Genomic DNA, 22,291 nt, shown 5'->3' with positions numbered 1-22,291 from the left:
GGTGAGACTGTCCTATAGGAATAACTTCAATGCCCAGGCCCATTCATTTAATATGTACTAAGATTCCCTTATGCTATGCTGGCAGGGTGAAGGAGGTCTAAAAGTGGACTTCAATTAAATTACATTTACACCCCTTTAAGATCCTTTATATAGCTTGGGCAGTGTAAATGGGCCTTGGTGTCCATGAAAATCAGGCCCACTGGATTTCTCTCCTGAGGCTGCCAACAAGGGTGCCACTTAATGCAATCTACAGTGATGCATGTGTCACAGCAGAACTGAATCACACTAGGGGATGCTCGCAGTACTGCTGCCTGTGTTGTGTCTGCTTTGTAGATAAATTAAGACCTCTAGTCTTCCTGGCTCTCAATTCAGCATCTTTCAGACACATAATATGCAGCTTCTGGAAAAAAAAATCCCTACTGAGAGACTCTGGAAAAGCTACTGGTAGATATCTGCTCGCTGGTCTAAGAGAAAATTATTGGAAAGCATCATAAAAAAGAAAAAAACAAAAGGGAAAAAGAGAATGGTGGTCTTGATGCTTCTGTACCTCATGTTCTGATGACAGGTGATTCTATAAGGTGGAAAAGCTGCATTTATTTAGTTTAGTTGGCTCGTCATAAAGAGTTACATAACTGTAGAAAAACACCAACAGCAATATTTAATTGCTCCCCTCCCCCTCCTTTCACATTCCCTTCTTAGGACGCTTACATACTAAGTGAAAGTCTGGAATTAACAATATAAATCAAGAGAGCCTTATGAATCACAGAAAAACAGTGGCTGAAAAAAGGTTTCCACAAAGTGCTCTCTTATATTTCATTTTATTGGGGCACTTGGCTTCTAAGATAACCTGCAGCCCACAGATATTTTTAAGGATGTCTCTGTGGTTCCAGGGCTATAAAAAAATTGCCCCCACCCCTGCAGCTTTTACCACAGCCAGGGCCATAGCATTACTAATTATCCTAATTGCAGCTGGGATTCTTCAGGTGTGTCTCTTAGCGGCAGCTTCCTCCAGAAGGCCTGAAACTTCAGGCATCTTCAAATAATATGGGCCTCACTATTTCCCTCCCTGTGAAATACTTACTGTGATCCTATTCCTGTAGCAACAAGTGGAAAGGAAGACCCACACGGGATAAGCTCTTTAATAAGATGAGACAAAAGGGAATGTGGAAATTTGGAAAGGTCATACGTTGATCGCACAAGTAAGTTTGGAAGCTTTACTTAACACATGAATGAACGGAAAGTTTAACTCTTTATTTGTTTCTACACCAGAACTATAAACTTTGTAATAACAATCCCCACATAAAATTATATGGTTCACTTGGTGAGAAGCACTCCCTTGGAATGTTTAAAACTAGGCTGGATACAGTGCTAGAAAATGTACTGTAAGGAATGGTTCTACACAGTTCTGCCCGCACCTATGTCTCTGGTTTCAAATTATATCATGCCTGTTTCAAGCACTATGCAATCAACGTTCTCCTTTCTAATTCCTCCCTTTGTGTCATAATTCTTATTTTGTACCTTTTTAATGCTTGGAACACTCTCTTTCAAAACTCTCCTTTTCCTCTTTCAAATCCATTTCTTTGGCCTTGCCTTCCAAGATTAAGCTCCTCTCTGGTGTTGTCTGCTTACACGTTCTGTTTGCAACCGACGTTCTATTGCTTGCCTTACATTTGAGTGAGTTAATGTGAAAGCTCATCAAATATAAGAAGATAAGGTCTCTGATATCTATAGAGCACCTTGAACACTTCTACTGTTCTTGAAATAATAATATTAATGAAACCATTAACACACATCCTGACATTTCTTGCTCTTATTGTCATATGGCTGAAATTGTACATTTCATTTAAAGTATTTATAATCAATCATAACTATCTGCTCAGAAAACACAGAGGAAAGAAATGAGGAAATAGAAGAAGACTATAGCAAAGACCTTTACTCTATAATTTTCTGGTGGTTTTTGTGTTTGTTTCTTTTTTACATAATCTTTTTAAGTTCTGGTTTAGCAACTTCTTGAATCTTCTGGCTTCTAAATCTTCCCAAATTTTGTCTTTGTGGTCACGTGGCCTAATGTAAAATCTTTAATTCTCTCAACTCCCCTCCTCCTTCTAGAATGGGAATTCTTCCAAATTTCCAGCCTACAGTTTTCCAAGACAAGATAACATTATTACAGACCTAGATGCCCACAGAAAACCAAAAGTGTACTCCTAAAAGTACAAAGAGAGGATAGTTTTCTTACCTAGATGAAGAAGATTCATGAGGTTTGATGCTGGCACTGCGGTCGCGTCTCACTGGTGCTGGTTCCAAGGTAGGTAAACCTGTGGCAGATGTTGTTGTGGTCCAAGTTGATGACACTCGCCTCAGAAGACCTGGAGGCAGACTCTTCCGTAGACGCTGGAGACCAGATAATACTTTGCCATTATATACGCCATTTTTCATCAGTAACCTCAAATCTCAATTCATTAATTAAGACTGACACACTCTGTGAGGTGGGTAAATGCCATAATCTCTATTTTACAGATGGGGAAATTGAGGCAGAGAGAGGTCAAAGGACTGATTGTCAGAAGTGCTCAGCACCCAGAGCTCGCATTGAAGTCAACGTTAAGGAGCCCATCAGCTTTGAAAAACAAGCTCTAAGTGACTTGGCCAAAGCTGTACTAGCAAGTTGCTTAAAGAGTTGGAAATAGCAATCACACACACTCTGACATCAGAGATAGGAAGCAGGAAAGGAAGCAAAAAACCAAACGAAATAAACCCTCTCCTCCCAAAAAAACCACAGCAGGTTTCTCTGCTGTATCCAGCTGCACTGAAGATGATCCATGAAAATAAAACATTTATGTTCTGGGACACTAAATCTTACACAAAGCTTTTACACAAAGGAAGAAAAAATTACCAGCAAAAATCTTTCATGGCAGGGCAGAGGGGTGGGAAGAAATTCTAGTGGACCACTTGCAGCAGAGTTTTCCTGACTTACTGATTGTCTTGCATGTTGCTTACATCCCTCTATCTGATCCTTGTTGATGGAGCTTTTCCAAGGTGTCTGGCAAGGAGGCAGGTTGAGGGAATGGGTGGAGTTGATTAGGGGGTTACTATTATTTGTCGGGTCAACTTTATTACTGATATATGAGTGGTCCCATCAGTATGGTGCAGATGTTGAGTTTTTATATTAATTATTTTTTGGCTTTTAATTATTGTGAAGAATTTTCAGTTTGAGAAGTACTAAAATATTAAATATATACATATTTCTAAGAATCTAAGGTGGATGCCATTGGCTTATTGTGCCATTGGGCCAACAGACTTAGCCTGAGGCAGACACTGAGCATGGTAAATTTCAGCCCAAATGGTTAAAATTTTGCAAAGCTGTAAGTAACTGAAATCAAGGTCTTTTAATGGGAAGTGTCAGGCAACCTTAACAACAGACAGTGCTACCAGCCCTGCCTATAATACGTTAAGGAATTGCTGTATATGTTTTTTTTTAAAACTATCTAAATATGTTAGCTGATATATAATGTATCTCGCTACAGAGAGCTTCCCAAGAAACTCAGCACTTGCCAGTCCTCAGTGATTATGGTGCCTTAATATCTATTATTCTATGCATACAGAAATACCACCATTGTGCAGTCATCTGGACCAATGAATCTTCTGTTTTCAATAGGAGCTAGCATACTTATATAGAGTATGTACAGCAAAAGTGCTCAGTGAGATTATAATTTTTCTTCAAGTAAAGGAACTGTAAGCGCAATAAAAGTGAGAGGCATATTAAAAGTCCTATAAAATATAAAAATTGATAATCAGTTGCCTTCATATCTGTGGGCAGCAGAAATTATTTGTACAGGATAAGAACAAGAAAACACAGTTTTGTTATATTTAGGTCCCAAAGCAAAATACAAGCCTTGCAGCTAATGGCGAGATTACTAAATTTTTATAAGTCAGCGTGGATGACCTGGCAATTTAAATTACCTCCAAGCTAGAAATCAGGAATTAGTAGCATTGGTTAGTTCTCTATGGGTATGTCTACACTGCCTCTGGGGGTGAGCCTCCCAGCCAGGATAAAGAGGAACATGCTAGCTCTACTCTACTCATGCACTAAAAAAGCAGTGTAGATGCTGTGGCACAGGCAGCAGCCTATGCTAGTTGCCCAAGTACAAGACCAGCTGACCTCATGATTTGGGTAGCTATCCAGGCTACCATCTGTGCTGCAATATCCAAACTACTTTACAGATGGGTCTACACAGGCTGGGAGGCAAGCTCCCAGATGCAGTGTAGATATAGCCTGTGTTAAAACCTTGATTTTCCGTACACAGCTCTGCCATTGCAACTCAGTCCTTATTAAATCTCTTGTCATCTCCAGAAATGGACCTTTCTCGAGCGAATATTGTCCACCATACTGAATTGTGTGTTTTTTTTCAGGTGGACAATGGTCATTTGAGACATCACCCAAAGCACATGGAGGTCGATGAAAAGACACCCACACTGACTTCCATGGGTTTTGGATCAGGTGCTAAACGGCTAAGAAGAGATCATCAAACTCATTTCACCTGTAACTCTAATTGAGGTTTGAACTCTGATCTTGAAAACTGAAAAAAGCGCATTCATCTCACCATTTCATTTATTCCCTACAGCTTAATGACTCATAACAACATCACTTGCTACTAAATAAGTGGTTAAAGTACATTGAAATGGGAGGGGGAGTTATCAGCACTAAAGTAAAGGAGATTAGGAGGAACTCCCTTCTATTTCTAGTAGTAAGAAGAGGGAGTTGTGCTCTCCCCAGTCCCCCTTACTCTAACTCCTTCAAACACCACTGGAAACATGAATAGCATGTAAATTATCCTGTGTTGAATGCCCATTTCTGAAGTTGCATGAAGGATCTCGTTTGAACTGTGTGAACACTGAAGAAGTCATAGGAATTGTCTTACCACAACACTCAATAGTCCATTTATTTTTGCTTCTTCTAGAAGTCAAGATGAGAAGATGAGAAAAAAAATCTTCCTAATACACCCAACCATGCAATACTATATCAGAAGGTAGAGTTGGGGGGGGGGTGTCAAGTTTTAGTAATTAGAATAAGTTCACTGTGATAGCCAACATATAGGCTAGTACATACCTTGGGAATAGCCAGCTTCTCTCCTTTTTCTGGACATTCCTCTGAGTCAGAGCAGGTGTAGTTCTCACTGAAGGACACCAAAGGGTTAACCCGTGGCTTATGAATAGCCTGGAAGGTTAACTGCGTATTCAGCAGGTTGCTCACTGCCCTCAGCGAAGTACACACATTAGGTGGCAATGAAGGATCTGCCAGAAGGTCTGTAATGAGCCCATGAGCTTCTCCCATGACAGCGATATCAACTGTAATACTGGTGCCTGAAGACTGAAAAACAAAGAAGTGCATGTAAGGCTCTGGCTGTGTCCCACATGTCAAACTAAAGTATATGGCATCAAACCCAATACCTTTTCAGTGACAGTTACCAGCATCTTTTGTTCAATTTGTTGTTTATAGCTAGGAAAAGAGATTAACCACTTAAAACAACGTGATTTATTCTGCATACTCTGACCAGATCAACCATTCGGTCTATGTCTTGCTCTGCAAACAAGTTTGCAAATGTATTGCATATGGTTTATTTAGATTTTTAAAACTGCCACAACACAGAGAGGCATGTTTAGAGCAGTCAGAAAGCAGATGATGATGACAAAAAGTCTCTGCCAAGTAAGAGTGCGCTGGGCAACAATACAGAAATTTGAATACTGAAATCAAGACTGGATGTCGTTCTAAGTGACACACTCCAGTTGAGCTACAAATTATTGGACTCCATACAGGAATTCCGGAATGAAATTCTAATCAGGATGTCAGACTAGATGAAAGTCCATCAGTCTGTGAAATAATAATGGGAACGTAGTTAAAAAAAGAAGAGTAGAACTTTAAAGTAATGGCAACATATACACAGGAATGATTTATACTGTTACAGTCCTAAAGAAAAGATTAAGGAATTGTAACGTCTAATGGAATAAACTATATGAAAAAATGAACAGGCGGCTTAATTTAAGGTGTGGAATAGACAGGAACTGCGGCAGAAAGTGCATCTTCCATCACGTCTAAATTATTGATCAAGTGGTGGCATTTCTAGGTCAAAGGTTTAGTGGAAGCACGATAAATCACCGTAGCTCCACACAGGATCATCAGTTAAAGGCAATCCTGAAAGTGACCCTCATTCCTTTGCTGTGATTGCTAGGCTGTTACTGTTTTGGAGCAACCTCCTAGGCACAGATGCAATGTGTATCTCCAGGGACACAGGAATAAGTGCCCCCACAGCCATTTGTCCTGGAAGATCTATGTTTTCAACCTATCAGATGTGAAGGGTTGCATTAACTTTGAGATGAGGAAACATCTATTTTACTCTCATAGATGTTTACCTTTTCCTAAGTATGATACCACCTCACGTGATAGAATTGCCACTGTGACAGAGCACAATAGTTTTCTGGGGTGACACGTTGGTCGGTTGGGGAACCAACTATGCTCTTATAATAATTTTCACAATACAAGGAGCCTGTCACCACAGCATTTACGGGACTCATAACACATAAAACAATAGCAATTCTTAGTCGTGCTTTGAACTTCTTCAGGCTCGCAAAACCTTTACAAACAATACTGAAATAAACACTTCTGAGGAAGGTGATATTGTCTGAATTTTACACACTGGCAAACTGAGGCACCAGGAAAGTGATTTATCCGAGGCCTCATAGTGATTCCGTGGCACAATCAAAAGCAAAAATCCAGTACAACTCCCAGTGCTGTACTAGGCCCACAGGACCACCCATGCTTCTGCACTTCCTACTACCTTTCTTATGAATTTGATTGGTCTAAACATGGAAGGTGACTTACTTTGCCTACAGAAATGCTATCCAATCCCAATGAGAAAATAAAAGGCTGGTGTTAATTTAATGGATCACTTTATTCTTTCTTTTCAAGTCCCCTTATCCACAGCTAATACAGAGATTTCACACCAGCAACCTTCCAGCCAACATCCAACCCTGTTACAGTGACCAGAATCCTCCAGGACGCGTTGCTTGTCTTGTCCCACAACAACTGCCCCCCTCCTTCACACACACACCTTTGTGACTAAAATCGAGCAGGGTAGGGAGAGGTCAGGAAGGAATCCCCTCACCTGCCTTGCCCCTAGCCAGAGAAGGGACTAGAACCTGATGGGTTGGTACAGGGAGTTCTGATCTTCCTTTCAGTATAGCAAAATGCATGTCATACACTGGACACCTTCACCACTCACCCTGCTCTTACAGGTGCCCAGAGACAGCAACTCCTGGCCCTGCTCCTCCCTCCACAGGTTACGGAAGGGTTTCCTAGTGCACTTGAGATAAGGTTCCATTCATTACATACCATATCTCCCCTCAATGAACAAGGGGCTTGTTTCCCCCAAGATTAAAGGCAAAACTTGAACTACAAGTCCACATCTCCTGAGCTGGGTTTGCACTGTGAACAAATCTGGCAGCTGCTAAACGAAACATCAATCTTAAATTAAAAGGCAGGTTTTGGGGTGAGAGGAATAATTTATCTTTCCTTATCTCAGCCCAGCAACACAGGCCAAAAGGAAAAAATTCAACAATGTAAGGCAAAATGTTACAGAAGAGGAAATAAAAGGTCTCAGATTTTCAGCAAAACTGCACTATTTACCATTTGAAATCCTATTCAATCAGGAGTCTAACTCTGTGACCTGCTTACTGGAGTGACAGATGATGAAATTCATTAATACTTCAATGGAGGAAATAGGTCTGACTTAAGCAGGATAAACATATAGGCCCATGTTCCATATTGTGATGCTGGCAATTTGCAAAGTGGCCATAAAGCCAGCATTGCAGGACTTGAGAGTAGTAACTGAGCAAAGGGGGTTTTCTAGCAGTATATCATGTGCACAGAAATATATACATGCACAGTATCTCCCACTGAAGTTCTAACTAGGCCTATGCCCTGCTTACCTTATGTTATCTGACAAGATCACAGCAACTGTCACCATTAAAACGTCAACCATCTGTTCTGTATGACATATCCAAGTATTTCCTACAATACTTAAAGACACGTCTACACATACACTTGCTGCACAGCAAGCTGTGGTGTAAATCCATAGTGCTCCAGTGTGCCTCTCACTGAATGTCTGTGTGGACCCGGCTGTTGCACACTAGAAGTTCCCTCGTGCACACCGATGTGCTGCTTTTTCAAACTGCAGTATGTCAATGGAACGTCCAGCGTGCAGCAGCAGGGCCCACACAGATAGTGTTGGAGTGTTGTCTTTACATCCTTGCTTGTGGCGTAGTAAGTGTGCCTGTAGACGTGCCCTTAGAAGCAGGGCCAGATTTACACTTTATGCGCCCTTAGGCCCAGCACCTTCAGCACTCCCCCTGCCTACAGGTGACCTTCATGTTTTCTGCATGGGGGAGGTGACGGCAGCTGGCTGGGCCAGCTCTGTGGGGGGAGGGGAGCCTGGGGCAACTGGCTCAGCCAGCTCCAGGTGGGGAAACATGCTCACCCCTGAGCTCCAGTTTCTGGCCTGGGTCAAGGGGCAGGGCCGAGGAGGAACAGGGCAGCAGGCTGAGAGGGAAGAGGAGCAGGGGGCGGGGCCAGAGTTCTGGTGCTCGTGTGAGATCCCCAAATTAGCTGGGGCCCATGGGCCCATGTGGTAATCCGCTCCTGCTTTGGTGCCCTGTGTCTTCTGTGCCTAATTGGAAATCCAGCCCTGCTTAGAAGTGGAGTATCTGCAATCTTTCAGAGATACCACTCTAACAACTGAGAATAGATGCAGACTTTTTAAATGGCAATCATTATATATTACAGTTGCAATAAACTTTTTTTTAAAAATGGTGAGGCCTAAATTGTGCAATTCTTTGAATTAAATATATATAAAAAATCTAAAACTAGATCTAGCCATGTATTAATTCAATAATGATACAGTGAAGAAAGAAATGTATGAGAAATTTTGCTGTAATAAATTAGGTTCAGTGAGGTAACAATGCACATTGAATATAAACTGTTTACATGTCATAGGTTGACTTCATATATCTCCTATAACTAAAATAAAGCTTTGCACAAATAGTTTGAATTTAATCAATCAAAATGCATCTTGTGAACACCATCAACATCTTGGCTATAAAACACCACAAATCCTTTTATAAAACAATTACAGTACATAGCTCTGAATAACTGTAAGTGACCAAGTGTTTTAAAGCATTATACTTTTCAGAGTCCCCAAATTATAACAAAAATATTAAAGATAAAAGTTTGATATGTAGAGCCCCGCAGAGATACAAAAATTTGCATCTGATCTGCATCCGCCAGAATCAATTGACATCCGACCCACCATCGCAGTTCTCTGTCTTCTAGGTCATCCACACCTGCATGCAGCCACAGCTCTGACCCATCAGTCAGTTGTTTGGAGGCTAGCCAGCTGCAGTTGCCACCCATCAGCTGTTTGGGGCCCCTCCCCTCCAGGCAGCTGCAGAACAGCTGATGAGTGGCTGGCAGGGAGAGCCCAGCCCCAACAGCTGATGGGCAGCGGCAGGGGGAGTCCCCATCCCCAGATCTCAAAAGCCGGGAAGCAGCGTCAAAGGCTATCAGCTGCAGACAGCTGCTTCCTCACCTTTGAGATCTCCATTCGATCCACCATCCACAAAAAATGGTCCGCAGATAGCTGCGGTTTTGCAGGGCTTTATTGATATGATTTAAAAACATTATTAAAAGATGTAACCTAATGTGGATTGCCTCCTTAAAAATGGAAATCTGGAATTTATTTCTGATAAACTACATGTGGGGCAAAATGAAACAATGAAGATTGATGCAGGATAGACAGTTGTTGATGATTTTTGGATTTCTGCCATTTTATATATACTGCCAGATAAAAATATATTAAACACACACCATCAATGTTACATTTTGCATATAAGTTTTCTGATAATGTGAATAGCCTCTGTATGAACTGGCCTGGATTTCTTCCAAACCACTTTACTTATCTCAAACCCAAAGTCCGGAAATTTGGGAACATAGACATGAAATAATACACTTGTAATCAACTAAGCAAAATGCCAGATAAGCTGATTTTGGAAGGTGAATTTTGCCTTCACGCTATTGCTGGGCCAGCTCTCATCTACCTACTAACTTACTCTGCAAAACCTTGAATTTGACCCCCTCCCCAAAATTTTGAAGAAGTTTTTATGTGGATCTGAACTTTGTGAAATCAGCCTAACTCTGATTTAAACAATCACCAGTGTTGCCAACTCAAACACTGAAATGGTGTGCATGGGCATGAGAACTAGAAAGTGAAGCTGACAAGAAAGATAAGCGAAAGCAGGCTAAATGACTAGTCTATGTTTGTTCACATAGCTGAATGAGGTATAAAAAATAAGGATATATATTGGGAAGGGTTTTTTTTAATTCAGTGTTCATCATTATTATTATTTACAGTACAGTAGCACATGGAGACCCTAACCAAGATCTGTGCCTTATTGTGTTAGACATCTAGAAACATATAGTAAGAAAAAACTGACATCTGACGAAATGGGTTGCAGCCCACGAAAGCTTATGCCCGCAGGAATTTGTTAGTCTTTAAGGTGCTACAGGACTCTCGTTGTTTTTGCTGTATACAGACTAACATGGCTACCCCTCTGGATATAGTAAGAAAGAGTGTCTACCCTGAAGACCTTACCATCTAAAAAGAAGAGACAGATAAAGCAAGGAAGAAAGAAAGTAAGTATTATTCCATTTTTTAAAAAGCATATTCAGAGAGGTACAGAGAGATTATGGAACCAATCATGTAAACAATTTTCTATGTACATAGATTATGGAACCAAACATGTAAACAATTATTATGCACGTAAGTAGTCCCATTAAATTCAGCGAAAATACTCAGACCATAAATATAAGCATATGCATAGTGTTTTCAGGACAGGGGACAAAGAAACTCGTCCAAGGTCATACAGGAAGTCTGTGGGAGGGATGGGAACTTCACTCCGATTTCCAGTGACAAAACCTTCCTTCTGGGAAAATTACGTTTTGATAGGTGCATTTTTAAACGATTATTATATTTTTACACACAGTTGTATAGAGTTTAAGATAATTGTATTCCTCCTATAGACTTCTACAACAAAGGCTGAAAAATGTATCTATTAAATTCTGTAGGTTTTTAGAGTAAGTTTTAAGGAATCTTATTTGTTTTATCTTATTAAGTTCTATAGGTTTTTCTCCTTAATGAATGGGGAAACATTAGACAAAATGCATCCGAGGAAGTGGGTTTCTGCCCATGAAAGCTTATGCCCAAATAAATTTGTTAGTCTTTAAAGTGCCACAAAACTCTCACTATTAGACAAAACTATATCTATAGGACAAATACATCAAGGAAACACAGGATCAAAGGTTGCCTTCACTCATAAACCCTTATCAACCAATTCAGTTTACAAGATGTTCTTGGGCAAGAACAACAATTGACTTGTTCATCCAAGAAGCAGATTTGGTATCCTTACTGCCCATGATTCCCCTAACTGCAAATAAAACTTTGTCCCCAGAACTACTAACATGAGACATGGAATGGCTGAAAATCATAGCACTAAACTGAACCACAAAATACATCTCCAAAAAAGAAAGATGACTAATGTCAGTCCAGAAAACAATCAAACCTTAGACAATTAAGAAAGAAAATGTACAACTCTTAAATGCAAACCACTGTTATATTAATTTAGATAGAATATATGGGCCCAAAGAGTTAAAGGTGTTAACGTGACCCTGAAACCGTTTCACATTAAACCGTTTTAAAGGTGGTTCTAGATTTGGTATAGAGAGACCTTAGCATGCTTAATTTTATAGCAAGCACACTACAAAATTCATGCTAAAGTTTAGAGATGTATCTGTTAGGCTACATAAGCAAAAAGAAGCTAAATCAAGTTTAAAAAGCACTTTAAAATTGAAATTGAATGATGATGTAGAATAAACTTAACCAAAACATATGACAGCCCCTTTCAAAAGAGAGGATATCAGAGTCTTATTATTATTTAGTTTTATTGCTCAACTCCAAGATGTGAAGAATGGTCACTTTCCCTGCCTCTGCAGACAGACACACACAATGAGAAGAGACAGGACAGTAAAAGGTGGGGGAATGTGGCTTTTGTTGACAGTCTCAGGACTCTGGGAAGCAGGTCAGTCACATATGGACGCTCTGGGTTGGCAATTGTTATTCTGGGCTCTGGCTCACCTTCTGATCTGGTCTGGTCACCTCCATTACTGGTCTCTCTCAGGCTGAGCAGAACAGGATGGACTGTCTTGTGGTGGTGCTTTGTAGCACAGTTGACCTCAGGATCAAATTGAAAACCGAGAGAGAGAACAAGACAAGGAAAAATAGTGGGGCAGAAAGGAACATACAAAGGAAGGGGAGAGAGAGCAGGATCTCACGTGTCTCCGGCTGAAGTCTGGTGAAGCAGTGATGGGCATACATCTCTGCTAGTGTGCTAAGGTCTGGGCTTTATTATGGTTATATGACCTTTGGGATCCATGGTTGAAGGACAAAGTGTCTGGAGTGGAGAGACGTGATGGCTTTCCTGCTCCTTCAGGAACCCCTCAGTTAGTCTGTCTGTTCCCACCCCCAAAGTCTCTTTTTAAAGGCTCCCAAAAGAAGGGAGATGGCAGAATAGTCTGTTCTCTCTTTATTTTGTTCACCAATTAGGCCTAACTTCCAACATGTCACGGCATGTCATGTTCCATTAACGTCAGTCCTGCACTTTCTTGTTTACCAGATATGGTCTTAACCCAGTCTTGGAGTTGTATCAGTAAGCACCTTTCTGTTTAGACTAACTTGGTCTGTTTTCTACTTTTACTGATTTTCATAAACAATCTTATGCAACAGCCTGTGGAGTCTAGTTACCAGCCATTTGCTATTACAGGTAATAGGACCACCTTATAAACTTTCATTTACTCTCACAAGCCACAGCAAAAAAAAAAAAAAAAGAAACTGAAAAAAAGAAAAGCCAAGCTGTTGTGTCTCAACTACGTTACTTTCAGATATACTTTGCTAGTGAGAAGAAAGAGAAAGAAAAAGAAAAAGGACAGCTGTATTTGGCAGATCTTCTGTGCTCATACAATCACAGGCTAACAATAAATCATGATTTGATATGGTTTCCAAGCCACATCATGAACTCTCAGGCCAAGCTGTCTGAAAACCAAATTAAAAGAAAACATAAAACTCTCCAGGTTTTTTTGTTTTTTTTTTAATATCCGCAGAGAGATTTGAAATATAAACATGAACTGCCCCTATGGAAATAATGGAACATTTTTAAAGCCACCTCAAGTCCAATTACCACTGTTTACCAAAGGACTAAAGAAAAAAGAAAAATATCAGCATACAATTCTTTGTTTTTTAAGAAGGGAAAATTGGAGTCTTACCTGGATATATGATTTCTGACTGTTTTGCACTAACGTATGGGCAGGTGGAGAATCTCTTTCTGGACAGGTTGAGAATCTGAGAGTATCCTTTTCTCTGCCTTAATGAAGTAGAACTCTGGTACTCCACCTAACCCAAGCTCTATAAGACAGAGTTGAGCACACTTCTGTGATCAGATAGAGATGCCTCAAAACCCTTTGCATCATCATGAAGTCTAGAGAAACAGCTTTTTAAGAGAGTCCTGTTAACAACAAGAGTATATTCACAACGCACCTGACGTGTTGAATTGAACTATGCATGTTGTGCTGACGCTAACAGAACCATCCCAATCTAACTGCTTATGAAACATCAGATTTTGCTATTCATTGATTTTCAGACCACCTAGAATCATTGGAAAAGATTTTAGGCACAAGCAAATATCTGAGAAACCACTGCAGTGGACACACAAACAAACACAAACACTCTGCGTCTTGTCTTAAGCCACGAAAATCATGGCTAGGGCCCTGTTTACTTGCATTCTATATTCGTTTTACTATAGTTCCATGCCTTTCCCAAAAATAGATATATCTTTTCTTGGGTAACAATTACATTCAACCTATACCCTATACAGGAGATATTGTCAATATCTATACAGGTAGTAAGTTTGCAGTTTTAAAATTTTAATAGTATTAAACTAGAGAAACCAAAGAAATACTGTACAACCTGTGTAAATTGTAAGAATGGGGTCTTTTTTAAATGGCTCTAACTTTTAGCCTATTAAAAGTAATCACAACTTTTGCAAATAGTGACTCTGGAGCTGTTTAGAAAGTAGTATGGATTTTGGAAGGAAAGTTTTTGTTTTTCTTGTAAAAATCAATTGTAAATGTCACCACTTAAAGCACACTATTATTTAATTGTGTGGTTGTGATGTTTAAAGCTGCCTAACACTTTCTATTATAAGACACTATTTTTCAGTTGCTTTTAACTTTCTCAAGCTAACTCTCCAGGCTGAAATTTTCTATTTCAGGTGCATGCTTTTAGGCTGTAGTATTTCTTAAAGTTTCAGCAAAAACTGTTCAGCTGTTTCCCAGAACAAGGTTTGATGAAAATATGTTTTGCTCATGTTAAATTCTTAGCATACTAATGCTTTTAATGTTTTGGTGCAGGGACTTGAAGGGGGGCAGGAGCATCAATCTATTGTCATGGATGGGCCTTTTGCTGTCCTTGTGAAAATTCACCCAAACTTAGCCAAGTTAGAAGCATCTGAAAAACTGAATTTCACACATGTTCATTGGAGGTTTGTTAGAGGAGGAGCAGTTAAATTCTCTGAAGATACCATCTGCACTGAACATGTTCCATCCCTCTGTCAGCTAGGCTGCATATATGCCATCACCACAGAATGATTTAGCATGCTTCATTCCCAAGGCTGCATGGGATGAGTAATTACTCTTCTCAGTTGCTGGGGGCTAGAACTGAGTCTGGGGAGACTGTTTCTCATGTGGTCTCAATGCATAGACTTGCTCAAGAATACCCTAGAGGAAGATGGTGACTCCCAGAAGATGACACACATGGGAAAAAGAATTTAGGGAAAGGAACTCCTGAGATGAAGAGACAGCACAAGATTAACTCTACAGATGAGATCCTCTCAACACTAGTGGGAATGCTGACATATAATTATGGCTGATATCGTCAATGGAAACTAAGGGAATTAGGCACCAAATTCCCATTCACTTTTAATGGGATTTGGGTGCCAGTGCTTTTAGACTGTTAAAATAATCCCAGCCTAAGTGACTATTCAAGGACAAGAGGATGAATAGAAGAATTAGTCATAAATAGCATTTGTTATACAAAAAAATTAAAGATCACTGTAGTTAAATTTAGAAGTTTTATTTTAATTTTGCTTTTATTTAAAATGTGGCAGATGGAAAGAATTAAATTCCAAATGGGGCTCAATGTTGCTTTGAATTATACATAAAGATCAATACAATTCCCTATTTAAAAGTCTGGCCTTAACTATCTTATCATAGTTCTTTAATGTGTACATCCAGATGGTTACAAATTGGTAACTTGAAGCTGATAGTCAGTGTTGATGCAAAGGAAATAATGACAACTGCCTTCAGTCTAAACTTGAATTGCATTAACACCAGCTGTGATCTTGGAAGAGAGGGAAGAGGGGGAGGGACATGCAGGCTACATATGAGGTTGGGGATATGCCGCTTACTAATGTGCAACCAGGTGGTCTCATAAACTCCAGGTATCAACTCTGCTACTCAAATTATCCGACTTTACCGCATTAAGCTGTTTTGATTCTATCAAGATCCAATTAGAATAGCCAGGCACACACTATGAACTTAAAATACATTCCATTAAAAATCACCACTCTCTCTCCCAGGCGGGCACACAAATCCTACATTCTAAGGCTCTGTAATGCAATTAAAACAAAAACAAAGAATTCACATGGCCCTCATCATTTAAAAAAAAAAAAAAACACACAAAAAAAACCCCCCTATAAATCACTCAACACCTCATTTAGCACACAACATGAAAAGTGGCTTATTTGGAGATTGTGCTATTAGTGGGTTCTTAAGGAGACATGAAAAATCAATCATTCTTCATATTTATTTAAAAATTCATATACCTCAGTTTTCTCTGCTATAAATTGTTTTACAGTTTTAAGCAGTGCAGCATCATTAAGTATCACAGACAACATGATCCAAATAAATACAAGCTTTAAAAATAAAATAAATGATTCTGTGTTTGTAGTAAAAAATTACTGCCAGGAGTGTCAAATGTATTTCAAGTAGTTTGTAGATGGCTGCTATAAACAAAAGCTGAAAAAAGGAACTGCTTAATTTGGTAAACGTTTAAGGAAGTTTTTATCCCTTGTCTTGAAAGCTTCATCAGAGTAAACGAAAAAGAAACAGAAAAAGTGAATGTCAATGTTGTCTATGGTTTTAGGTGAATCAATTGCAAAGACATTGCTAACACTGAAGTTACAACTCCAACTGATTTCACTGGGAACAGGTTCTAGAGCAGTGTTTCTTAACCTGGAGTTTTAGAGGGGTCGCAAGTGCAGAGCTGGTATTGGGGGTGGCAAGAAAGGTAATTGCCTGGAGCCACAGGGGCGCCATGAAACTAAGTTACATGCCTCAGCCCCGTGGGGGTGGGACTCAGGCTTCAGCGGTACAGTAGTTTGGAAAGGTTAAGAACCACTGTTCTAGAGGGTACCTCTACACTGCAATGAAAACATGCAGCACCAAGTTTCAGAGCTCATGTCTTTTGACTCATTCTCACAGGGCTTGGGCTGCAGGTCTCAAAATTGAAAAGTAGGCCTTCGAGCTTGATCTAGAGCCCAGACTCCAAGACACTTCCCCCTTGCAGGATCTCTAAGCCCAGACTCCAGCCTGAATGTCTACACTACAAATTATAGTCCCGCAGTCCAAGCCTGGCCAGCTGGAGTCAGCACACCAGACCAGCCGTGACCAGACCATGGGCCTTTTATTGCAGTGTAGACTTACCCTTGGAGCCTGTTCCCACTGAAGTTTTGCATATACGGTTGTAACGTGATGAGGATCTTGGGAGACTCTCATGGAAAGCAAAAACATTTAAATAATATGTATCCCCTGATTTTCAGAAGATGCTGAGCAGCCCCAGCTCTCACTGAAGTCAATGGCAAGTGCAGATGATCAGCACTTCTATCACCATCTATTATATGTATTACTGTAGTGCCAAGGACCCAGACATGGATTGAGGTGCCACTGTGTTTAGGCTCAGTACAAACACAGAACAAAAAGACTGCCCTTGCCCCAAAGAGCAAACAATCTAAGTATAAGAGGATGGATACAGACAGACCAATGGAGGAGTGCAAGGAAACAATAAGACAGTTTTGTTCAGCGTGACCGGCAGTGATCTCAGTACATCAGTGGCCTAGCTGTTAAGTTTAGTGTAGGCATCAGATCTTTCAAAATCAGGTCAACAGTAACTATGTTTTGGGACAATATGTGTACTTAGAAGACCAAGTTTATGAGGTACTTGGGTACTTTACTGCAATTAAGTCAGACAGCTCACGATACTGTTTCCCTACTAGCCCCTGCCAGTCATGTCATCACAATCCTCACTGGGTGAGCTCCTCATAATCCTCGCTGATGAGCACCTATTCTTCTTCCTTTCTCCAAAACAACTCCAAAAACAGACTTCAAAGAGAAACTGCTGAGTTAGAAATGATCTGCAACTTGACACATTCAAACTGGGTTTAAACAGAGATTTGGAATGGCTCTCTCATTACAAGAGGTAAATTGCTTTGCTCACCCATTCTCACCTCCTGCTCAATGACTGTCATTAGCCCTCAAGTACCTGGCTTTCATCCACCTCCCCCATTGTTCTCTATGCACTTGTATATCTACGTTTCCTATTTACTGTATCATTCTACCTCTGCATCTGACGAAGTGAGCTGAGTCTCACGAAAGCTTATGCCTACAAAAATTAAATCTGTTAGTCTTTAAAGTGCCACAGAACTCTTGTTATTCTTCTGTAGATGTTTCCTCTATCTGGCTACACTATTTGTTTTCATCTTTTACTTCCATAATTGACCTTTTGCTAATGACCAGCTCTGTGCAATGTCCAGTTTTTATTCTTCTTTGTGGCAACTTCTGGTTCTTCCATTCATTTTCACTCAGGAAAATTGACACGGTCTATTTCCAATGTCAGCCCAGGAGAGCTACAATTCACTACAGTGCAGGCTATATTTTATTTAAACATTTTAAACCTTGCAGCAGCTCACAATTCAGTACACTTTAAGTGTGTTCATATATGTGACAAGTCTTTGAGCTCTACTGGATCATAGATAGGTATGCAGACACTTCAGTTAACATTAGCTCAGAGGCACTAATCCATGCACAAGAGATAACAACCACCCCGCTCTACAGGTCTTCTTTTGTGTGCAAGAGACTTCCTTTCGTTCACTTAACACAGATGAAAGGTGACAGATTGGTGGCCCTGAAGACTGAAGTTCCCCTACATATCCATAGAAGACAGGAAAGGCATGACTCCCCAATATGCCTCAGCCTGAACTTGCAAGGATCACCCTGCATAAGTATTAGATTAGTTTCTTTAGTCGTTGCTTTCACTGATAAGGAAAAATGCTCACTTGCCAAGGTATTATTTTGTAATGTGCACAGTTGTTTCCAGTAACTGGATTAAGACCATACAACTCATTGAACAGATAGGAGATGATGATTTTCAGTCACAACCAGCTACGCTGCAAACAATGAATTAGAGGTAAAATCTATTATTAATCTCATTAGCCATCCATTTCCTTCATTGAACTTGTGTCCCTAATTTTATGTATCCGAACAACTTTAATCTCTTAGAGCAGTTGTACTCAACTTGTGACTCTTTAAGCTTAGTGCAGTCTCTTTTTGTGTTTGAGTGAGGGCTCAAGCAATGCCCTGACTATGATACGGTGATTGCCTCTGAATTCTAAGTAAAGATCAATCCAAAATGAAATCCTGGATCACAACCATCCCCCCATACTGAGTTTTGTGAATTTCGCTCAAGGTCTGTATTCTGTGGCTCAAGCCAAACAGCTCTGAGCTTTGAGAAAGTTTGAAGCCAGATTCAAATCTAAATTTACCAAAATGGGCCTCTAATTTACCAATGACGACATCATTATAGAGACCAGAAAACAGAGAGAGATATATGATATCTGCATTTATGCTGTCAGTCAATTTAAGTGAAGATTTCTGCTCATATGGCAACCTTTGTTTCTGCTTACATGAAGGTATAAGAAAGCAGTGGTTACACACATTTGAATATTTAAAATATATTAGATTATTCCGTGGTTCTCTCAGATTTCTCTTTGGCTGAGCTGGCTCTACTACTGATGAATGCTTAAAGTGGTCTGGAAAAAGTGTGTGCGCATGTCTGTCCTAATCATGGAGTAAGTTGCAGCTTTGGTAAAAGAGTGCTTAAAGCACCTCAGCAGCCTGCTTATTTATTTATTTAAGCTAGGTCTGGGACCTCTTGTGCCCTCTTCCCCCCTCCCCCCCCCACTTAAACCTTTAATAATAGCAGTGGTTAAAGTGCTGATCTGATAGAGATCTGCAGCATAAAAGTGTCCCTTACTATTACTGAATGTAGCAAAATAGCATGGGTGGCCTGGATGGGTAGTAAATCCACTGAATATGAGTGGTTGTGCATGGGAGGAGGGGGGAAAGAGAGCATCGATGCTCCCACTCAGGTGTCTTGTTAAAATGGAACCAATCACTGAACAGTTATGGAGGCAACACTGAGATTCCAATGCTTACAAGAAAATTAGCAAACAGAGTCTCCATCTTGTAATCTTAAATCAGGTCACTTTTTTTTTGGCCTATAAATATGCTAAAGCCATTATCAATCAAGACTACTGAAGTATACTGACATATGTGCATGGGTATGCATGCACAGTTTTGGGTAGAATACTGTGCTTTTTTTGAGCAGAAGGTCCAAAATTTTACTGATTCTGACAGCTCTGAATCACAGGCTGCCACAGCAAGTGCTATCAGATAACTATGAATGTCTGTGCGACCATAGAATTTATAAAAAATAAACAGCATTTCGCAATAGCTAATAAGTTACTTGTAGCTGTGACATTTATTACTTTTAAGACAAGGAATAATGTACCTTTTGTGTGTGTGCCTTGGGTCTAGAGAACTAAAACATTCTGTTCCTTCAAGAGCAAAAATGATTGACACAGCAATTAGGGTCAATATTACACAATGTGTTACAAATGCATGTGACTAATTAAGGGAAGCTATGTACAAAAACAACCAGATGTGCAAATTTTCTGGGAGGAGGGGACAGGGCTGTTACTGATTTTAAATAGCAAGATTTGAAAGTAATTTTAGCATCCACCCCCACTTTAATAGTGGAAACAACTAAGGTTGTAAGAGCCATACACCCACCCACAAACAGGATCTAATTCTTATTTAGTAATTGACTAGATGTTGAGCTGGGGAGCAAGGTCCTTTACCCTCCAACAGAGGCTGGCTATCCCCTCCCGCCATTCCTCCCGTCCCCAGGGTGGAATGAAAGGGCTCAAACCCCTGCGCCCTAGAGCCGGCTCCAGCTCAGAGACTGCTAGAGGCCCTGAGGGAGGCTGGCTCTGCCAAGGCTCCTGTCTCAGCTCCATGCCCTGTGGAAAGCACAAGTCCCAGCCTCTCCCCAATCCCATACCCTGGAGCAGTGGGCAGTTGAGGAAGGCAACATCCTCAGGGTGGTGCACGAGCTGCTGTTGCTCTGCAGGCATGGCCTGTACTACATGAAGGAGGCAGAACTACACCTGGGCGAAGGATGGACCAGCGCCAGCAAGGCCAAAGACAGGCAATGGCACTTGGCACAGCGCTGGGGCAGCAAGCAGGGCAAGCCTCCTGCCTGGGTCCCTGGCCCCATCCTCCTTCTCAGCCACCAACCCCACTGGCTCATGACAGAGAGGTGGGTGAGCCAAATCAGAGAGTGGCATTGCAACCTGGCGCACGAGGTCACAGCACCATTCAAATCTGTGACAACTTAAAAAATTTGTGCTGTGTGTTAAAAATGCTCTTTCTGCACCAAAATTGTGGCCTGCCATTTTCTTACAGCCTTAAATATGAAGCATTGGTGTTTTGATTTCAGGATTTCCCTGTGGCCACAGCCTCTCCTCTGGCAATATAAAGGCAGCACGGTTCTGACCCCCTCAGTTCCTTTGCAAAAAACATCAGAAGTAGAGACTTTGATGCAGAGAGGATGGAGGCAGGGCCGTATTATCCATTAGGCACAATAGGCACAGTGCCTAGGGCCTATGAAAAAAAAATTATATATAATTTTTTAATTTTATTTAAAAAACTATTTATTAATAGCTTAAAATAAAATTAGTTATTTCAGTCGGGGGGCCTACGAAGGAAAGTGTGCCTAGGGCCTACGAAGGTCTTAAAACGGCCCTGGATGGAGGATGGGTCATGCAACACGTGTCTGTATCACATCACGAACAAATAGTTACAGGTAGGTAACTTTTTCTTCTTCAAGTAGATGCATCCGTGTATTCGATGTTGGGTGACTTGCAATAGGTTGGGTTCAGATTCTGTTTAAAGAGGGACTGCAGGGTTGCCTTCCCAAAGTTTGCATCTGATCTGGATGCAGCTATAATGGCATAGTGGTTTGTAAAAGTATGCATAGAGGATCAAGTGGTCGCCCTGCAAACATCCAGTACAGGAATGTCATTAAATAATGCAGTTTATGTCACATGAGCTGTCATGGTGTGAACTTGTACCCTTTGAGAAGGTGTAGGCTGGGCTACTGTGTATGCTGTTATGACACAGGAAGTTACGAACAGTATCTGTGAACAGACTGCTTGAACTTCATTTGGTCTGCATATGAAACAAACAAATGTGGTGAGAAATGCCAAGGAAAAAATGCTAGATGTCACCTGACATCTAAAGTGTGGGGAGGCTGATCCTTTGGGGTTAAATGTGGTTTAAGGAAGAATTCCGGTTCAAAAGAAACTGGGAAACCACCTTAAATAAAAATTTAGAGTGTGACCGCAAGGTCACCATCTTTGTAAGATTCCATGTAATGAGACTCCACCCTCAAAGCCGACAACTTGCACATTCGCCTTGCAGAATATTATTGCCACAAGGACGGCAGTTTTCTGACACAGAAAGGAGAAAGAAGAAATTGCCAGAGGCCTGAACAGAGATCCCGTAAGAGCCACTAAAATAGTACTAAGTTCCACAAGGGAACCGGCTCTTTAACCAATGGGTGAAAAGATGAGCAATTGCTTTCAAAAGCCTCACTGTCATGGGGTTTGAAAATACCAACTTCCCATGGACAGGCAGAGGAAATGCTGAAATAACTGCCAGATGGACACAATGATTTAAGCG

At 40.6% G+C, this 22,291-nt stretch overlaps 1 protein-coding gene across 1 annotated transcript in view; it reads right to left on the bottom strand.

The window, feature by feature from the left end:
• The window catches only part of PDE3A (phosphodiesterase 3A), a 496,440-nt gene that overhangs the window by 55,411 nt on the left and 418,738 nt on the right, over nucleotides 1-22,291 (bottom strand). The window contains exons 5-6 of the mRNA XM_067559180.1: nucleotides 5,105-5,365; nucleotides 2,237-2,391 (exon numbers count right to left, since the gene is read on the bottom strand). Coding sequence (XP_067415281.1) covers nucleotides 2,237-2,391; nucleotides 5,105-5,365 — 416 coding nt within the window. The remainder of the gene's footprint in view (nucleotides 1-2,236; nucleotides 2,392-5,104; nucleotides 5,366-22,291) is intronic.

This window comes from Emydura macquarii, unplaced genomic scaffold (genome assembly GCF_026122565.2).
Source record: "Emydura macquarii macquarii isolate MOO-44397 ecotype Brisbane River unplaced genomic scaffold, CSIRO-AGI_Emac_v2 contig_2205, whole genome shotgun sequence".
Lineage (NCBI taxonomy): Eukaryota > Metazoa > Chordata > Testudines > Chelidae > Emydura > Emydura macquarii.
Note: the sequence above shows the minus strand (reverse complement) of the source record. Positions and strands in the feature narration are given on the sequence as shown.